General features: G+C 33.0%; 1 protein-coding gene across 1 annotated transcript; it reads right to left on the bottom strand.

Moving 5' to 3' along the window:
• Positions 1 to 295: 295 nt before the first annotated feature.
• LOC145307486 (uncharacterized) lies at positions 296 to 18,284 on the bottom strand. Its single transcript, XM_080149938.1, has 7 exons — positions 18,132 to 18,284; positions 17,278 to 17,350; positions 16,105 to 16,197; positions 13,222 to 13,317; positions 3,929 to 4,012; positions 2,615 to 2,738; positions 296 to 1,449 (listed from the first exon to the last, which is right to left on the bottom strand). The coding sequence occupies exons 1-7, from the start codon at positions 18,212 to 18,214 to the stop codon at positions 1,325 to 1,327; spliced, it is 678 nt and encodes a 225-aa protein (XP_080006064.1). The 5' UTR covers positions 18,215 to 18,284; the 3' UTR covers positions 296 to 1,324.
• Between the last annotated feature and the right edge of the window lie 654 nt (positions 18,285 to 18,938).

The following is an 18,938-nucleotide window of genomic DNA, read 5'->3' as shown; positions in this document are numbered from 1 at the left end:
TGATAAGGATGACAACATCCATAAACGCGAAGCTATACAATTAGAAGGAAGGACAAACGAAAAATAACTCTTGTTGAGTGGCAGCAGAACTTTGTAAGCAGAACATTAATTTCTAAACTAAGCGAAGTTGTACAATGTACGTAAAATTGCGTATATACAATGCACTGAAAGACATTAAGGATTATAGAGTTGCCTCACTTGTTAGCTCTTTTTTAAATTTAAACATGTTAGAATAGACAGACGGACGGACCTTATAAATTATAGAGTAACTTTGAACAAAAATAATACAACACAATTTTACTTTTTTGATAACTTATATATTTGAGCATTTTTTTCATTTTTGCTTTAAAATACAATAATACTTATTTATCGCATCGTATTATAGACAGCTTTCCGCGGATATAGAAATAAAGAATTGTAAGATTAAAACCAGTTTTGTTGTACCCGAGGGGCCGAAGGCCTGGGCTAACAAAACTGGAATTAATGCTTTAGATAATTATTTCAATATTCATGGAAAATTATCTGTAATACGATGCTATACATGTTTTTTAAGTATGGCTGAGAACCGATTCAAATCCAGCAGATATTAATCAGTTTCAAAGCCATACTGGATATATATTGATATACAGAGTGCCCTATCTAAATTTTAAAAGTAAAAAGAATAAAAATTCCTATAAATTTTTTAAAAACTTAATTATTGTATATTATAAATCTTTACAAAAATACATAAAATAATTAAAAAATATAAAAAATATTCACCTAAATGGTTGCATTGAGTTTATATTACATTCTTAAATAAATAATTCTTTTTCAAAAAAAATTAAGAAAATTGTTATAAAAAAAATTAAAATTAAAATAAATGCCTTTTTGAAAAAATTGATAGACAAATTTTTATAAATCTACAGACTGAGACACAACTTAAAGTGAAAAAAATCATTTTGAGCCTTTTTTGAAAATTTTTGGGTTTTTCAAAAAAAATATGTGTCATCATTGGCTGTTTGAATATGTTACTATGATTTCCATAGACGTGCACATCATAATGTAAGAAGTGGTTGGGGGGGGGGGGGGACAAACTCCCCTCTTCCCAAAACAGGAAATATTAGGGGTAAGGGGGCTTGAAATAAATTTTTATCACCTCCAAACTCTCTAAAAAGTCAGTTGGGTTGCAACAGACTTTTTTTTCATAATAAATCCCCCCAAGCCAATATCCCCCTACTGATTATTTTTCCGGGATAGGGGGGAGGGTAAATAAATCACCCCTCCCCACCACACCCCCAAAAAATGATGTGCAGGTCCAAAGATGATGACCATTCACTCGGGGTTATTACACAATGATGGCAGCTAGGGCCGCGAGAACGGCGGCGGGAACCAGGGTGAGACCAGCTGCCGCACCGTGGGGCTCGGGTTCAGGTTCAGCCTTGGAGCTGGGCTCGGCCTCAGGCTCTGCGTCTAGATAGAAAGAGTATAAGTTTTTTTATATTATTAGATAATACTTAAAAGAATAGATAGATATTTATTATGGTTTTTCCATTATTATTATTAAGTTAACTTTTATGTGGTAAAACTTTTTTCATATAAATTCAATCCCCTAACTATTGCAGGGGTTTAGCCCATACGGGGAGCCTTAACCAACTTGCCTAACCTAAAACAATAGGAGGTGTAATAATATTAAATGTAACTTATATGAAACTAGCGGCTAGGCCCCCTGAGGTCTCTAGGGGCACTTTAGGTGGGGGTAGGGTTTGGTGGTGAGTTTGAAACCCTTCCTTTCCCCACAAAGGAAAATAATTTTTTTTTTTGGGGGGGGCGTTAATTTTTTTCTAGGGTGATTTCTCTACAGAGGGTTGTGATACCCTCTACAAAAATAGTTGAGCACCTTCCCAGGACCAATGAGAAGCTACACTGTACAGGAAAACCATATTGGTTCTGAGGTTACAGAGATCCTTCGGTACAGACAGACATATAGAAATCCTGTTACTTTTATAAAAGAATAAGAAGTAAGAGTATAAAATTATATAAAAAATATTATTGTACCCAGTGCAGTGGCGTGCACGTTTTTTTTGGAGGGCCGATTTTGGACATTTTTATCTGAGACCAAAGCGGGAACTTGCACATGATTTTTATAAATATAATACACCTCTGGATGATTTAAAATTGATCTTAAGTCTAAATACCGTTGGCTACCACACATACAGTTGTATAGCTATTTCTGAATGGGAGTCAAAAATTTATTGAATCAGAACTATGACTTCATGGGGCTTCCAGAAAAGGCCTTGAGGAGTACAATTATGAACCTTTGTACATTTCAAAATATCTCGTTCCTAGCTTTAGAAATAACAAAAAAAAACACAATTTTTTTGAGAATTGGCCAATTTTTAGAAGTGTTTTGAGAGCTAGGTACGAGATATTTTAAAACAGACAACAAAAGTTTCTGATTTCACTCCTTAAGGCTTTTTGATATAATTTTATTTTATAAAAATCATGTGCAAGATCCCGCTTTGGTCTCAGAAAAAAATGTCCAAAACCGACCCACCCTAGTGCACAGGGTTTCCCCCGGGGGGGTGGGGGGGTGGAGGAGGGGTATATGCACCCCCTTTCTTAACCATTTACTTACCAACGCTGTTGTCAATATCATTATAATCACCACCGTCATGATCCCAGTGATCACTATGATCATCAGTGTGCTCAGGTTCAGGTTCAGGGGCTCCGGGGTGGGGGATATCTTCGTCATCAGAGATCTACAAATATTAATTATCCTTATACTAAAGTAACAGGATGTTTGTCTGTCTGTCTGTGTGTACCGAAGGATCTCGCTAACCGCTAAACCGATCGGGTTCTCCTTAACAGGGTAGCTTCTCATAAGTCCCGGGAAGGTTTATAGCTATTTTGGGGAAGGGTACCACCACCCTCCCAAGAGAAATGACAAAAAAATAAAAAAAAATAAAAATTTAGGGGAGACTTCCACGTCAAATAAGGTGGTATCGTACATAAAAAATTTACTTTAACAAACAACAACATTTAAAGTGCCACTAGAGGCCTCTAGGGGCGTAGCCGCTAGTAATGGATATAGCAAAAGTGAATATAATGACGGGATATTTTGTCGTCAATTTAGATCGTCCTCATTTATGATAGGGTACCAAATAATGCCACGGTCGTAGCGGTCATGCGTCTTGCATTATATTGGAAGGGTGACGCAAATTTCAGATCTCAGTTTTCGCTATTTGATATACTATTTTTCTCTATAAGATAACAGCGATGCTTGCCAGATTATCTAATTCGCTATAATATAAAGATAAATTTTTCTCAGATCGTCAAGTCTGGGGTCTGAAATTTGCGTATCCCTTCCAACCTGACGGAAGACGCATAACCGCTCCGACTCTGGCATTATTTTGTCCACTATCCTAATTTATTGCTCAGTTCATTAGGGAGGGGAGATAATTAGGGTAAAAGGGGTATGGTTATATTAGCCAGCTGGAATGAACATTTTCTTCGTGTTTGCGTGAATCTCTCAAAATATCCACGTATTCTAAATCCATTTATATAAACTTATGGATGGATGATCAATAAATTGATAAAAGGATATATGGATAAAATGACTGACCAATAAATCATTGTATTTGTGTATAAAAAATAATGTATTAAAAGTTAAATGTATTTTTTTCTACTATTGGATATTGAAAAAGGTACTTTCCCTCTTATCCATAAATGTACCACTAATAACCCCCCTCCTCGACGGCCCGTGGTAACAAAACTGGTTTTAACATTATAATTTTTTTTTAATATTCTTGGAAAATTGTCTCTAAAACAATGCTATACATAATTATTTAATATGGACGAGAACCGGTTCTAATCCAGCGGATATTGATCGGTTTGGAAGCCATACTAGGAAATATTCTTACTACTATCCGCGGAAAACTGTGTATAATACCTGGAATCCGTCAGGAACGACAAGTTCACCAAAGTTGACGGAGAACTGGCGGCACCACACAGAGATCCACTTGATGTCGCTCATCTAAAACAAAAATGGTTGTAGAATATACGTGGATATTATGACACTAGAGTTGGCTCGATAAAACTATCTTGCTATTGGCTAGTTTTCTATAAGTACATATCTATTTATCTATTTCAATTTTCCTCCCCCGCCATTACTTTCTAAAAGAAAGAAGTAAGTATTTAATAACTTAATTTATTAAAAAGATTTTTTCAATTTTATAATTTTCACATTACCATCACCAAAGGGTTAATATGATTACAATTTTAGTTTAAATATTTGAACACAAAGGAAGTGTCGCCACAATCGAATTCTTTTAAAACAGAGTTTTCTTACATTTACTATATTATAAACGTATATTTTTTGTTTATTAAATAAAGATTTAATACTTCAATGTAATTCAAATATCAACATGAAGTGAAAAACTTAATTCATTCCATAAACAAATAGAATAAAGGCCTTTTCGCTTTGGTCAATGAGAGTTTAATGAGGATTATTGAAACACTATGAGTATTAAATCCTCTACTATTGGAAGACTCGAGCTCATTTATAGACGTTTATTTCCTATATAGATCTGTCATGGATCTTGATGCAATATAGCATGCCGTTTTATAAAAAATCAGTCAAAAATATTTCATAAGGTAAAAAATCGAAAAAGTTGTCGCTCATATAGGTATAGAATGAGAAAAAGTGTCAGAGTTTACTTTATTATAGAACATAAAAATCTTGTGTAAGATCCAAGTAATAATATATCCATTAAAACAAACAATTATGTAAAGTTATGCTCGATGTTGAACTTTTAACACCAAGCTCCAAATTTTTTTAACCTTAAATGCTAAGAATCTTTTTGTCTTTGCTGGATTTTGAACCTTTAGCGTCAATGTCCAATTTTACTTCGAGGGAGAGGACAATCAACTGTAAATAATCATTGGGGGAGGGAACATTGGGCAGTTTATTACACTAGTCCACAAAGTTTTATATTAACGTTTTCTTATTCGTTGGCATAACGACTTAGGGTACCTTTATTAAATTCTATTGGTTGGATCATTAAATTGATTGTCTAACCGTTTCAAATGTATATTACAGAAGGGATAGTGGACAAAGTAATGCCACGTCTTTCGGTCGTAGCGGTCATGCGTCATATTGGAAGGGTGACGCAAATTTCAGATCTCAGTTTTCGCTATTTGATTTGCTATTTTTCTCTATATGATACAAGCGATGCATCCAAGATTATTTAATTCGCTATAGTATAAAGATATTTTTTTTTCAAATCGTGAAATACTGCATCTGAAATTTGCGTCACCCTTCCAACATAACGCATGACGAAAGAAAAGTGGGGAAGAGAATAAGGTATGTTAAAGAACCGGTTCCCATAATGCCATTGTTTCTAGTCCTTGAGTTGAATCCAATCACGCAATGGATTAGCATCACTGGAGTTGTTGTACAATAAATCAATTTATCATCCATTGTCTTATCCCTTGTAAATGATGCTACCCTACCCCTTTGTTTAAACTTTTCCACCAATAAATTTAAGGCATATTTTTGACAATCTAGCATACATTGCACTAATACTGGATGTATAATGGACAGTTATAATATCCAGGGATCTAAAGGGATAAGACAATGGCCGATAAATTGATGTATATCCCCAATGATTATCCACTCTTCTGTAGATTACAATTAGTGATTGAAACATTTGGACACTCAACTTAATGAACCAACTAATCAAAAGTCATTAAAGCCCCTAAAGTTGTACAGCTAACAAATAAGAAAACGTTATATAAGGGAAATAGTGTACAAAAACAGACCAATGTCCCCTCCCACCCTGACAGTTATCTCACACAACCAACCACAAGTACAAAATATCAATTATTAATTTAATTTAAGTAGCGCAGATACTCTAGAAATATGTTATACTAGCAGCTTCACTTCAAAAGGTTTGATCAACCTAACTTTTCATATTTTATATTTAAAAAGAAAAAGTTTTAAAAAATTGTGGGGGGGGGGGCAAGAAAGTTTTTTTTTGTGGGAGGGAGGTTTTTTTTATTTTTTGGGGGGATTGGGGGTGTCCCACTCCCCAAGAAAATAGCTTAAAACCATACCAGGACCAGAAGGTATATTCCCTGAAGAGTAGAGCTCAATCGGTTCAGAGGTTAATGAGATCTTAAGCTTCAGACAGACAGACAGACGGACAGATAGACATCGTACTACTTTGTATTATATATCAATCTGTCTTTAAAGGGTATGTGCATGAAAACCTTAACAATTTATTAGCACCTTTAACTATACTGATCAACCAAAAACGTCCTTTTTACAAAAAAAATCGAGGATTTATGTCTTGATTTTGCCGCGTTTTGGGAGAAAAAATGGAAAAACAAGGAAAATCTGAACAGTAAGTTTATTATTATGTTTCTAGGGATATTTTACTTGTCATATATTGTATATAGTTGAAATAATTTACTAAAAATCTACAGAAGGATTCTTTTGGGATGTATGTTAATTTATCGGCTATTGTCTTATCCCTTAAGATCCCTTAATCAAAAGGAAATCTGATAATTTGACTTGTGAATATAATAATAACCTTTACTTAACCTAACCAAAATTATAACCTAACCTAAATTATAATTTTTTACAATTTGTGTTCCAGTAGCAATGAGACGGCAACCGCCGAAATTTTAATCTTTTGCTTTAAATAATTTCTGCGGATATTTCAGAGAGAGAGAGAGAAAGGGGACAAAGGGCAATTAATTACACTAGTCCCCAAAGTTTTATGATAACGCTTTCTTATTCGTTGGCTTAACATATTTGGGGACTTATTGAATTTTAATTGGTTGATTAATTAAGTGTTCAAACGTTTTAACAACTAATTTTATTCTACAGTAGGTGTAATTTTGTGTGTCATCATTCGGGATGTACATCAATTCATCGGTCATTGTCTTATCCCTTTAGATCCCTGGGATATTGGCTGTGAATTTGTTTTAAATTGCAGGCCTACAGATATCATAAACTTACTTCTTAACCTTGAAAACTAGTTACACACACGGATGTAAAGGGATAAGACAATGACCGTTAGATAAATGTATATCCCCAATTATTATATACAAAATTTTCATTTCTATAGATTTCAATTTGTGGTTGAAACGTTTATACACTCAACTGGATGAAACAACCAATCAAAATTCAATAAAAGTCTACAAAAATATTATCCTATTATATAAAGTAGTAAGCGATTTTGGTCTGTCCCGAAGGATCTCGTTAACCGCTGAACCGATATTGCTCTCCTTTACAATGAAGCTTCTTATAGGTCCTGGGAAGGTTTTAAACTATTTTTGAGGAGGATGTCAACACCCCCCTCCCCCCCAAATATATTTTTCTTCTCTTTTGAAACTCAAATTTAAAATGGGATGGAGTCGACTTTTGCCCCTCCAACCTTAGGTGCACCTAGAGGCTTCTAGAGGCGTAGCCACTAGTTATTTATAAAATGTTAAGCTTCAAACTTCAAAAAAAAAAAATCTAAATTTAAAAAATTCAAATTTATAATGTATAATGTATAAATCGTTTACACATTCAAATTTTGATTTTTTTAAGGGAAGTTTGAAGATTTGTAGCTAGTAGTAAATATTGAGCTAGGATGAGGAAACACCCAGGAAACTGCGTACACATTCGGCAACTACTTTCAGTTCATCTGGAAGTGTGTCGTTGCTGTCAGGGAGTAAGGGAGGGGACAATGGATCAAATATTCAATTTTTAGGAGTCTCAGACTTTGGGTACTGGCTTAAAGGGAATGTGCAAGAATTTAGCAGTTTCTGACTGAGTTTGGGTACTTGCGCATGGAATGCCGCAACTCGTTATGTATGTTTTGAATATTGCAGACGGGGAGAAGAGATAAGGGAAGTGGGGGCAAGGGAAATAAACACTCGTTGTGTTAGTTTGGAATGTAGCAAACGGGGAGAAGGGAGGTGGGGGCAAGGGGCAAGGGAAATAAACAGAATAAAAAGGGGCAGTCATATTCTTGCTAGCAGCTGGCCGGGTCCAATAATCTTGTAATATAAAAATCACACAAAAAAACCTCAATTTCATCAAAAACAAGTTGTGATCTCACTTTACATGACGCTATGGAAATCTATTATTCAATTAACAATCCCTTTATAATTTCCTACAAATTTATTGGATTAAACTGGATTTCATGCCCTTTCTTTGATAACTCTTATATTGAATTAATTGCCCATTGTCCCCTCCCTTACTCCCTGCGTTGCTGTCATTAGTAGCGAAGCTACTCTAAATGTCTGTTAGTCTGTCCGGGGGCCGAGCGCTGGTGCCATGACCTTTATTAACAGTGGAGGCTACTTTTCATAGGAGGCTACTTTGTCCTGAAGCTACTTTGTCTGAAGCTACTTTGTCTGAAGCTACTTTGTCTGAAGCTACTTTGTCCGAAGTTACTTTGTCCAAGATCTGTCTGTCCTTCTGTATGTCTGTTATGGTGGTAGGGTCGTTGGAAGGAAGAGGGGGGGGGGTATTTTTAGGGGTGATTTCACTTAAGAGGGTGGAGGTACCCCTCCCCTAGTTATAAACCTTCCATAGAGGCCTATATGAGAAGCTTCGCAGTACAGGAGAACCATATCAGTTCAGAGGTTACAGATATCTTAACCCACAGGGAGGGAGGGGACATTGGACTGTAAATTACACTGGTACCCAAAGGTATAAACCGCGTTAGCTTAAAACATTTGATACTTTTTTATGAATTTCGATTGGTTGGTTCCAAACTAGTTGATTTCAAACTTTTCAACCAATAATATTAATCCATAGAAGGTTTTTTATTATCATCATTGGGGATGTATATCACTTTGTCTTATTCCCTAAGATCCCTGATAATATCTGTCTTAAATGAATGTAACAACAGTTAAGGAACTAATGGGATTGTGGTTTGTACTTTTACACACACACACATACACACACATCAACACACACACACACACAGACATACACACACACAAACATACAAATACACACACACACACATACACACACATCAACACATACACACACATCAACACATACACACACACACAAACATACACACACAAACAGACATACACACACACAAACATACAAATACACACACACACACAGACAAACATACACACACACACACACACACACACATACACACACACACACACACACACACACACACACACACACACACACACACATAAACAGCTGATCTGTGTATGTGTGTGTGTGTGTGAATCAACTCTATATCCTGAAATGTCAAAAATTTATCGGTCTATCTATTTGTCAATTTATCTTGCTTCCTATCTATCTATCTGTCTATTTGCTTATTTATCTATCTACCAATTTATCTGGCTATCTATCTATTTATCTATTTGTCAATTAATCTATCTATCTAAATATCTATCTGTCTATTTTATTTATCTACCTTCCTATCTATCTAAGTATCAACCGATCGGTTTATTTATCTACAATTTATCTGTTTATTTATCTATTTATCTATCCATCTATAGTGTAATTTTTGCCATCATCATTGGGGATGTACATAACTTTTTACGCCATTGTCTTATCCCTTTAGATCCCTGCATTAAAACACAAGTTTTATAGGGCAATAAATTAAATAGGTTAGCGATGAATAAATAAATAATATATCATGTTTATTTCAATATTTCATGAAATATGCATTCTTTTATAACAAGGATGACAACATCCATCAAAGCGAAGCTACAAAACTGATGATCAGAATATAAATGTATAAAATTCGAAACAAAATTGTAAGAAATTTTGTTGAAAAACTGCTTACATGTAGGAAAATGTTTAAGGATATACTTACATTTTTAAGACTTGATTATAGAGATGATTCGCTTATAAAATTGTACATTGTTGCCCTAGGAATCCGTATTTCAAAAATCAGATCAATCGAATAATAATAACACATAAAAATTCGAAATCTAAAATTTTCTGTTAAAAAAAAAGTTAAAAATCAACATGTTTAAATGTAAAAACGGACATTCTGGTAACGTTTATAGCGTCGCTATGCTTACTAAATCGTACCTAAACACTACAGGAATCACGATGCAAAGTTTGAAATCAAAAGGACAATTCTAACATGCCTAAGTTAAATATAACAGCTAACATTTACGGACGAACGGACGGACATACGGACCTATCCTTATTATAGAAAAGCTTCGCTTTTAACAAGGATGACAACACCCATCAAAGCAATGCAATGGATGTAGGATATGCATGGATATATTGACAGGGGGAAAATTTGTAGTCAATTTAGCTTGCTCATATTGACCTTATTTATGAGTCAGTTTGATTATCCAGTAGAAGGGAAGAGGATGGGAAAAGGGTTGTGGATGGGAGTATCATTATTTTAGCCAGCTGCAAGAGTACATTTTAACAGAGTACATGAAAATCCGGTGCAACATCCGAGTAATAATATATCGAATATCAAAGCTGAAAATATTGAAGAATATTTTTTAGAAATCTAATCAAAAATACAAAAACAAATTGAAAAAATGCTTAAATATAATGTTTTCCTTTGATATTTGTAATATGGATTACAAAAACGATTTGGTATATCATTATATGAAAAGCATCTCTATAACTAAGTATGTACATACATATCCATAAACAGTAACATGTATTTTAAGTAAATTTAGTATTTATACAAAAGTTAGAGACTAGACTATGAATAATTCTGAACATTAAATGCTTTGTTATTTTACATTTTTTAATGTTCGATTGTCCGACATGATTAGCTTTTTGCATGGAGGTTATCATAAATGTTAGAAGCAAAGCTTCTCTACAATTAAATGTTAGTCCGTCCTAAACTCTATTTAGGAATTGTGATTTTCTCAGCAGCTATTCAAGATAATTTCATTGTGAAGATTTCCTGTACCAATGAGCATCCATAGCTGAATCTTTAAATCATTTTGTTGGTGCGCTAAATCGGGGCGCGCCATCAAAATGATTTAAAGATTCAGCTCAGTATGTAATTTACTTTGTCTGTCTGACATGCTACATGAAAATGCGTGAGAAAGGTTTCGTAATTTTTTTCTCCCATATAATATTTTTGTTTTAACAAATGATCTTTAAATCTTATTGTCTGTAATTTTTATGCTTCGCTACTTATGGATGTTGTCATCCTTGTTAGTAGCGAAGCTACTCTATAATTCGAAATGTCCGCCCGTCTTTATACTTTCATATTCTGCATACTTTTTATAAAGTTTTATTGAGATTTGCTTATTGGTTGGGGTGTTAGTTCGATTCCCAGATTTTTAAGTTCTACGGATTTTCTTTACTCCTATTCGAGAGAGACGGCTGATATTAAGGATTATATAAGTCAACAATATACATATCCAAACAAAGTTTCATTAAGATTTGCTTTTTAGTTGAGGTGCTAAATCGATTCCTAGATTTTCACGTTATAAATCATACAAGGTCTCGTGATTTTTCAGTTTTTTTTATGAAACTGCTCTACAGTTAATTTTTTCCAGATATTCATCCATAACTTTTGAGCTTCGCTACTTATGGAGGTTGTCATCCTTGTTAAATATATATTTTTTCTTCCAAATTTGTAAATTTTGTTCGCTCCAAAAAATTAACCACAAGAATTTTCTTTTGGTTTTGTAAACTTGGCATTTAAACATGCTTTGTTGTCTTTAGGCCATCAATATAGGAATCTAAAGCGATAAGACAATAGCAGATAAATTGATGTACATCCCCAATTATGATACATTGAAGTACCCCTTCTGTAGATAAAATTAATTAAGATCCAACCAATCAAAATTCCCTCTAGTCCCTAAAGGTAATATCCCAACGAATAAGAAAACGGTATTTTAAAATTTAGGGACTAGTATAAAAAACTACCCATTGTCCCCCTCCCCCCCTTCTCTGTAAATAGTTATTTAGCCAACCCACTTAATTATTAATCTATGTATTTATTTGTGTAAATTTCTTTATTTAATACATCATTTTTGTACTTTACCTAAATGAAATGAAAAAATAATCATTTGTAAATCTACTCCAAAGCTTAATTACTCCTTGCTATGCAATTTATTATGTAAATTCAATATTTAATTGTATTGCATTAATTAATCAATTCTATTATATTCTATTCATCTATCTATCTATATATCTTTCTATTCTCTATGTATATACTAGCGGCTACGCCCCTAGAGGCCTCTAGTGGCACTTTAAATGTTTTTTTTTATATTTAAAAAAATCTATGTTGCGTTTGACGTTTATGTTTCGTTGAACTCTCTTTGTTAAATCGATAGCGTAATATTTTTTTTATATTTTTTTGTGATTTCTCTAGGGAGGGTGGTGGTACCCTCCCCCAAAATAGTTATAAACCTTCCCGGGACCTATGAGAATCTACCCTGTTAAGGAGAACCCGATCGGTTCAGCTGTTAGCGAGATCCTTCAGTACAAACAAACACACAGACACACAAACAGACAGACATCCTATTACTTTAGTATAAGGATATATCGATCAACATATTTCTCTAATCTTTTCAACTTCATTGACAGACAGACAGATTGCCATATAGACAGACACTCAGATAGATAAATAGACAGATAGATAGATTGACACAAAGACAGATTTATAGACAGATTAATAAATAGACAGACAGAGAGATATATAGATAGACAAACAGACAGATAGAGATATATAGAAACTGACAGATAAACAGAGATAAACAGACAGAAAAAGAGATACATAGACAGACAGATAGATAAATAGACAGACAAATATAGCGACAGATATAAATAGACAGAGGATAGAATGACAGATGGATAGTTAGATAGACAAAAAGATCGTTAGATGGATGGATAGATAGATGTATTATATAAGAAAAGATATATATATATATATATATATATATAGACAGATTGATAAACAGACAGACAGACGGATAGACAGATATATAAATAAACAGATAGATAGATAGATAGACAGATATACTTACAAACAGAAATATAGAGAGATCAATAGACAGACAGACAGATAGGATAGATAAATAGATAGACAGATAGATAGATAGATAGGATAGATAGACAGGCAGATAGATAGATAGGATAGATAGATATACAGGAAAGGATAGATAAATGGATAGACAGAGATATAGATAAACACACATACAGACAAATAGGATAGATAAATAGACAGATAGATAGATAGATAGATAGGTATTAAAATTGTCTACCTGCCAGCCTTCAGGGAGGGTGAGGACAACAGTTTCATCAGAATATTCCCCAAGCTTGGGTGCATTATCGTCTCTGTACTCGTAGTTGTCACCATTCTGAAAATAATAAAATATCAAATTTTGAAGCGGCTTAAAAGCAGCTGTCTGACATCTAATGTTGTTAAATGGTCAAATATGCCCTAGAGTCCTACACTATAAAATTCAGACCTCGATCAATCATATTTAGTCTCTGAGAATTTAAATTTTTTTATATTATAGAATACTTATTTATAAGTATAAAATGTATAAAATTTATTTCAAATTTGTACAGGAATTAAAGTTTAAAATCAACAGGATAATTCTAACATATCTAAATTAACAACATGAGAAAAAGAAAGAAAACATTTTGCCAAAAATACATCAACTGTAAATTTGCTGGATGTGTAAGTGCCATAGCCCCGAGTTATGGGTTACAGACTGACGGACGGACGGACAGACCCTAATTACGTAAAAGCTTTGCATAAAAAATGTTCATAATAATACTTTTTTCTAAAAACAAGTTACAGGTTTATTACGTGAGCAACTAAATGTGCATTTAAGGATTGTCTCAAAAATGGCGCATTTTTTAGGCGCGCTCGCTTGTATGGGTACAGCCATAATTTCTTAATATTAAATAGTCATTGAGATGGATGTGACATCCCCTCCTCCCCCCCTTAAAAATAGCTTAAAACCAACACAGGACCAGTAGGTATATTCCCTGAAAAGCAGAACCAAATTAGTTCAGCAGTTACAGAGATATTAAAGATTCAGACGTACAGATATTGTACTACTGTTTATTATACTTGCGGCTACGCCCCTAGCATCTAGAAGTTTCTAGTTTCTGTATACTAATGGGCTAAAAAAATAGTTTAAAACTAAATATAGTCAAAATAGCCTAAAACCATCACTAGACCTAGATGACGCTTACCTAATAAAGAGAAACCAATCGGTTCAGTAGCTATTGAGATCTTAAGCTTCTGACAAAAAAAAACAACTTCTTTTCATAATAAGAAGATAATTAAGGACATAATCAACCTTTTTGGCGCTTTTTATTTGAGTACAAATTTTGAGTCTATCCTCATTGCCAAATGAAAATAGTTGGCATTAAAAACCACACCTTATATCATTAGTGGGCAGTAAGTTCTGGGTTCAATTTCATACAGAGCATATTATGTACACATGGAATTCTATACAGTTTTATAAAAGTTTAAATTCTGAATACATTTTTATCAAGTTTTATTAAGATTTAATCATTAGTTACCCCAACTATATCTTTAAGTTTTCATGATTTTTTTCGACTCCTATTCAAGATAGACGGCTGAAATTTTCCGGGATTGAATAAGTTTACATTTAAATATTTTCAAAAAATTTCATTAAGATTTGCTTATTGGTTGAAGTGCTGGTTCGATTTTCTCGTTTATTTACTAAAATGTTCGCAACAACGATATCTAAAAACAAGGATGACAACATCCATATGAACCGAAGCAATAAACAAATCTTGAATGGTCAAAGCAGATATGCAAAACTCAAAGAATATAAGTTAAAAAATAACATTTATAGCTTTTAAAGCTTAACCGACAGAAAGGCGGACAAAACAATGTACAGATTAAATTCGCATATGTTATAGGAATCTTCTTTCAAAATTTCAGCTGTCTAGCTTTAATAGCAGCCGAAAAAAATCATGGCTATACGAACTGACGGACGGGTAGCTTCGCTACTAAAATTACTTTAAAAAGTTGCATAGAATTTCGGACTCCAAAATATCCGTCATCTTATCTTTCCCATCTAACTATTTAAAGGACACTTTCATTTTTACATTTATCCTTTCATTTATGGATCTTAAGGGATAAGACAATAAGCAGATAAATTACTGTTCATCCACAATGATGATACACAAAATTACCTCTTTCTGTAGATTAAAATTAATGGTCGAAACGTTTGAACAGTCAACTCATTAAACCAACCAATTAAAATTCGGTTAAAGTACTCAAAGTTGAAAAGCCAACGAATAAGAAAACGTTATTATAAAACTTTGGGGACTAGTGTAATAAACAGCTCATTGTCCCCTCCCTCCCTGATAACAAAACTGATATTAAATTTAATACTTATACTTTGATATTTGTAGAAAATTATCTATAATACGATGCTATACATGTTTTTTCAGTATGGCTGATGTTAAGAGGCTAAGCCTAAGTATAAGAGTGTACATTAAAACCCCAAAAGTCCAAATGAAACAGGTATTGCGTAATAAACTACCAGATCATCCTTTTTTAGTAGAAAAGCTACTCTCTAAAGAGAAATCTAAATCTGTTGGTCTGTGGGAAACGTGATTTTCTCGGCTCCTATTCAAGATAGACGTCTGAAACTTCTTGTCAACATTCCCATCATAATTTAAGTATAAAACATCCATGGCAGTCAGGCTGCTTTTATGCAACTAATTTCCACATTTCTTTGGTGTTTTTGGTTCCATTTTACTATTTTTTCAATCTTATTAAGAAAATAAATAGAAAATGAAGGGGAGGAATAGTTTTTTCCCTATACCTGCCTAACCACTGGCGATCTACCCAGTACCTAACCTAACCTAACCTAACCTTGACTAGGCACTATGAGCGAAACTAAAGAATCAATCCATCTATCATTAAAACAATCAATCAATCAAACAGTAAATCAAATAATCCATCAATCAATCAATCTATCACTCACTCACTCAATCAACTAAGTCACCAATCAATCAATCAACTATGTCACCAATTAATCAATCTAACAATCAACTAAGTCACTAATCAATCAATCACTAAATCAATCAATCAATTAAACAATTAATCAATCATTTAATCCACCAATCAATGAATGAATGAACCTTACCTCACCAAGGATGTATGTAGACTGTTCATCAGTAGCTTTAGGGACTCCAGATTTTCCAATCCAAAAGAAAGCGTCGGGACCGGTTCCATCATACTAAAATAAGTAATATGACAATCATCTATAATACAAAGTAGAATGATGTCTGTCCCTCTGTCCGTCCGTCTGTCTGTCCATCTGAAGCTTAAGATCTCAGTAACCACTGAACCGATTGGATTCTACTCTTCAGGGTATATACCTATTAGTCCTGTGGTGGTTTTAACCTATTTTCTTGGGGGAAGGGACACCCTTAACCCCCAAAAAATGAAAATTTTCCCCTCCAAAAAATATTTTTCATATTTTTTTCTAATTTTAATATTTTTTATGTTTTTATATATTTTTATATCTTTTTATATATCTTTATAAATTTTTATATTTTTTTATACTATTTTATACTTTCTTTATATTTTCAATTATTTTTCTTATTTTTAATTTTTTTCTCTTTTTTTAAACTTTATTTATCAAATTCAAAAAGATTGTAAAAACTTCCTTCTCCTGTAGGGGCGAAGCCCCAAAAAAGCTAATGGCTAAGAAATTTAAAAAAAAACAATAAATAAAAAGAAAAATTCAAATGTTTTAAATGATATAAATCAATAAAAATAAATATAAAAAGTTATAAAGAGTTATAAAATGTTATACATAGTTATAAAATGATATAAAGAGTTATAAAATGTTATAAAATACAGATAATATCTAAAAAAATGTAAACAAAATTTTTAACATTCTCCCCTAAACCTTCAGAAAAAAAGCCCCTAGAGGCTAGGGGCGAAGCCGCTAGTATTATAAAAAGTAGTAAGCTTTTTTTGTCTGTATCGAAGGATCTCGCTAACGTATGAAATGATATGGTTCTCTTTTACAATTAAGCTTCTCATAGGTCCATGGAAGGTTTTTAATTAATTGGGGGGAGGGTATCTCCCACATTAATTGTCCCTAGAGGCTTCTAGGGGCGTAGCCACTAGTTGATTATGAAGTAATGTGATTCCCCTCCCTCCCTCAATAATATGCGTGTCCAAACGTCTCAACCGCTAATTGCAATCTACAAAAGGTGTAATTTTGTGTAAACATTTGGGATATACATCAATTAATCGGCCATTGTCTTATCCCTTTAGATCCCTGAAATTTATCAGTGCTACTTACCGAGAAATTATAAATGACAAGAGTCTTGGCATCCTTTGCACAGACCTTTCCTTGCACATCATGCTGTAGGGTCCTATAACAATAATTAGTCTTTTGAATAGGGTCATACAACAAATACTTGTATAATAACGAGGCTATGTTTATTTGTAATAACCTATTGATTCTCTATTTTGACGCTTCACGTAGATCATGGTATAGTTTTTGGCTATATCATCTTTATATCTGAGGCATTAGGTGGTTTTAGCTTATTTTTCTGCTCCCTACCTGATCCCATTAGAATCACTAGTTAACCACTGAACCGGTTAGCAAAATTAAATTATATATCCACCAAAAAATTATTAAAAATAAAAAAAAATCCTTTTTTAAGTACTTTTAGAAACTTTGGCCTTAAAAATCGCCGTTGATACATACTTGAAAATAATATTTTTTCCTTTATCTTGTGTAAAATTGTATAGAGAACAAAAACATATGATACTTTTGATGATACATTAAGAAATAAAGGCTGTAAATCCTAAAAATACTTTTTTTGTGGGTCTTACTTTAAATCAATCTATCAATCTGTTAATCAATTTATCAATCAATCAATCAATTCATCAATCAATCAATATATCAATAAACCTATCTATTAATCTATCAATCAACATGTATTTCATTCTATCAATCAATCAATAAATGAACCAATCAATCTATCAACCTATTAGTCAATTAATCCATTAATCTATCAATCAATATATCATTCAATCAATCAATCAATCTATCAATCAATATATCAAACAATCAATCAATCTATCCCTTAATATGTCTATCAATAAAATCTGTCTATCAATCTATCTATCAATCAATCAATAACTTACTTGAAATTTCCAAAACATTGTTCCTTGGCTTGAGTCGCAGCTATGGAAAGCGCCAGACTGGCCACTAACAAAATATTTTTCATTTTAAGTCTGAAAACAGAGTAATAGGATGTATTTCTGTATTTTTTACTTTTTAAATAAAGATATCGCTAACCGCTGAACCAAAAGGTTTTCCTTTACAGGAGAAGCTTATTATGGGTCTAGGAAAGACTTATAACTATGTTTGGGGAGTAATAGAAATCGCGTTTGGAAAAAAAGACATAAGGTACTTTTTCTCTTTAAAGCTAAAGAGCAGAAATGATTTTTTCAATAACTGCTGAATTGATTTAAGAGTTTTATTGACGTATGGATGTTAGAAAGTCAAACTAAAAAAGTTAATTTTTTAAAGCAGACCTTTCTTATTTAGAGGCCAAAGTATAAATTCTGAAACTAATTGAACAGATTTTTGTTAAAAATTGATTTCATAAAAATTTCATTTGTTTCCTAAAAAAATATAAAATTGTACAAATCCACACTTTTCCACCAATGATTTTAATTTTGTTATCATTATTGGGGATGAATATCAATTTATTGTCCATTGTCTTATCCCTTGAGATCCCTGGTTTGTTTATTGATTTTAAGAGGTTCTCTTAATCGATGGGCAATCAATTCCGTTCCTGTATCACATTACATGGATCTAAAGGGATAAGACAATGGCCGATAAATTGATGTACACCCCCAATTATGATACACAAATTTACCTTTTCTGTAGATTAGTTGTTAGTTGAAACGCTTGAACACCCAACTTAAGAAATCAACCAATCAAAA

Source organism: Acartia tonsa, chromosome 15 (genome assembly GCF_053477335.1).
Source record: "Acartia tonsa isolate MP-2025a chromosome 15, ASM5347733v1, whole genome shotgun sequence".
Classification (NCBI taxonomy): Eukaryota; Metazoa; Arthropoda; class Copepoda; order Calanoida; family Acartiidae; genus Acartia; species Acartia tonsa.
This window is presented reverse-complemented; position numbering and strand designations above follow the sequence as displayed.

Bases quoted from the DNA above. Each gene is read 5' to 3' on its own strand.
- LOC145307486 (XM_080149938.1), bottom strand. From the start codon at position 18,214: ATGAAAAATATTTTGTTAGTGGCCAGTCTGGCGCTTTCCATAGCTGCG. The intron at 2,739-3,928 runs GTATTATACACA...TAATATTTGTAG, and splicing joins TCGTTCCTGACGGATTCCAG to ATCTCTGATGACGAAGATAT. The intron at 1,450-2,614 runs GTAAGTAAATGG...CTTTCTATCTAG, and splicing joins TGATATTGACAACAGCGTTG to ACGCAGAGCCTGAGGCCGAG.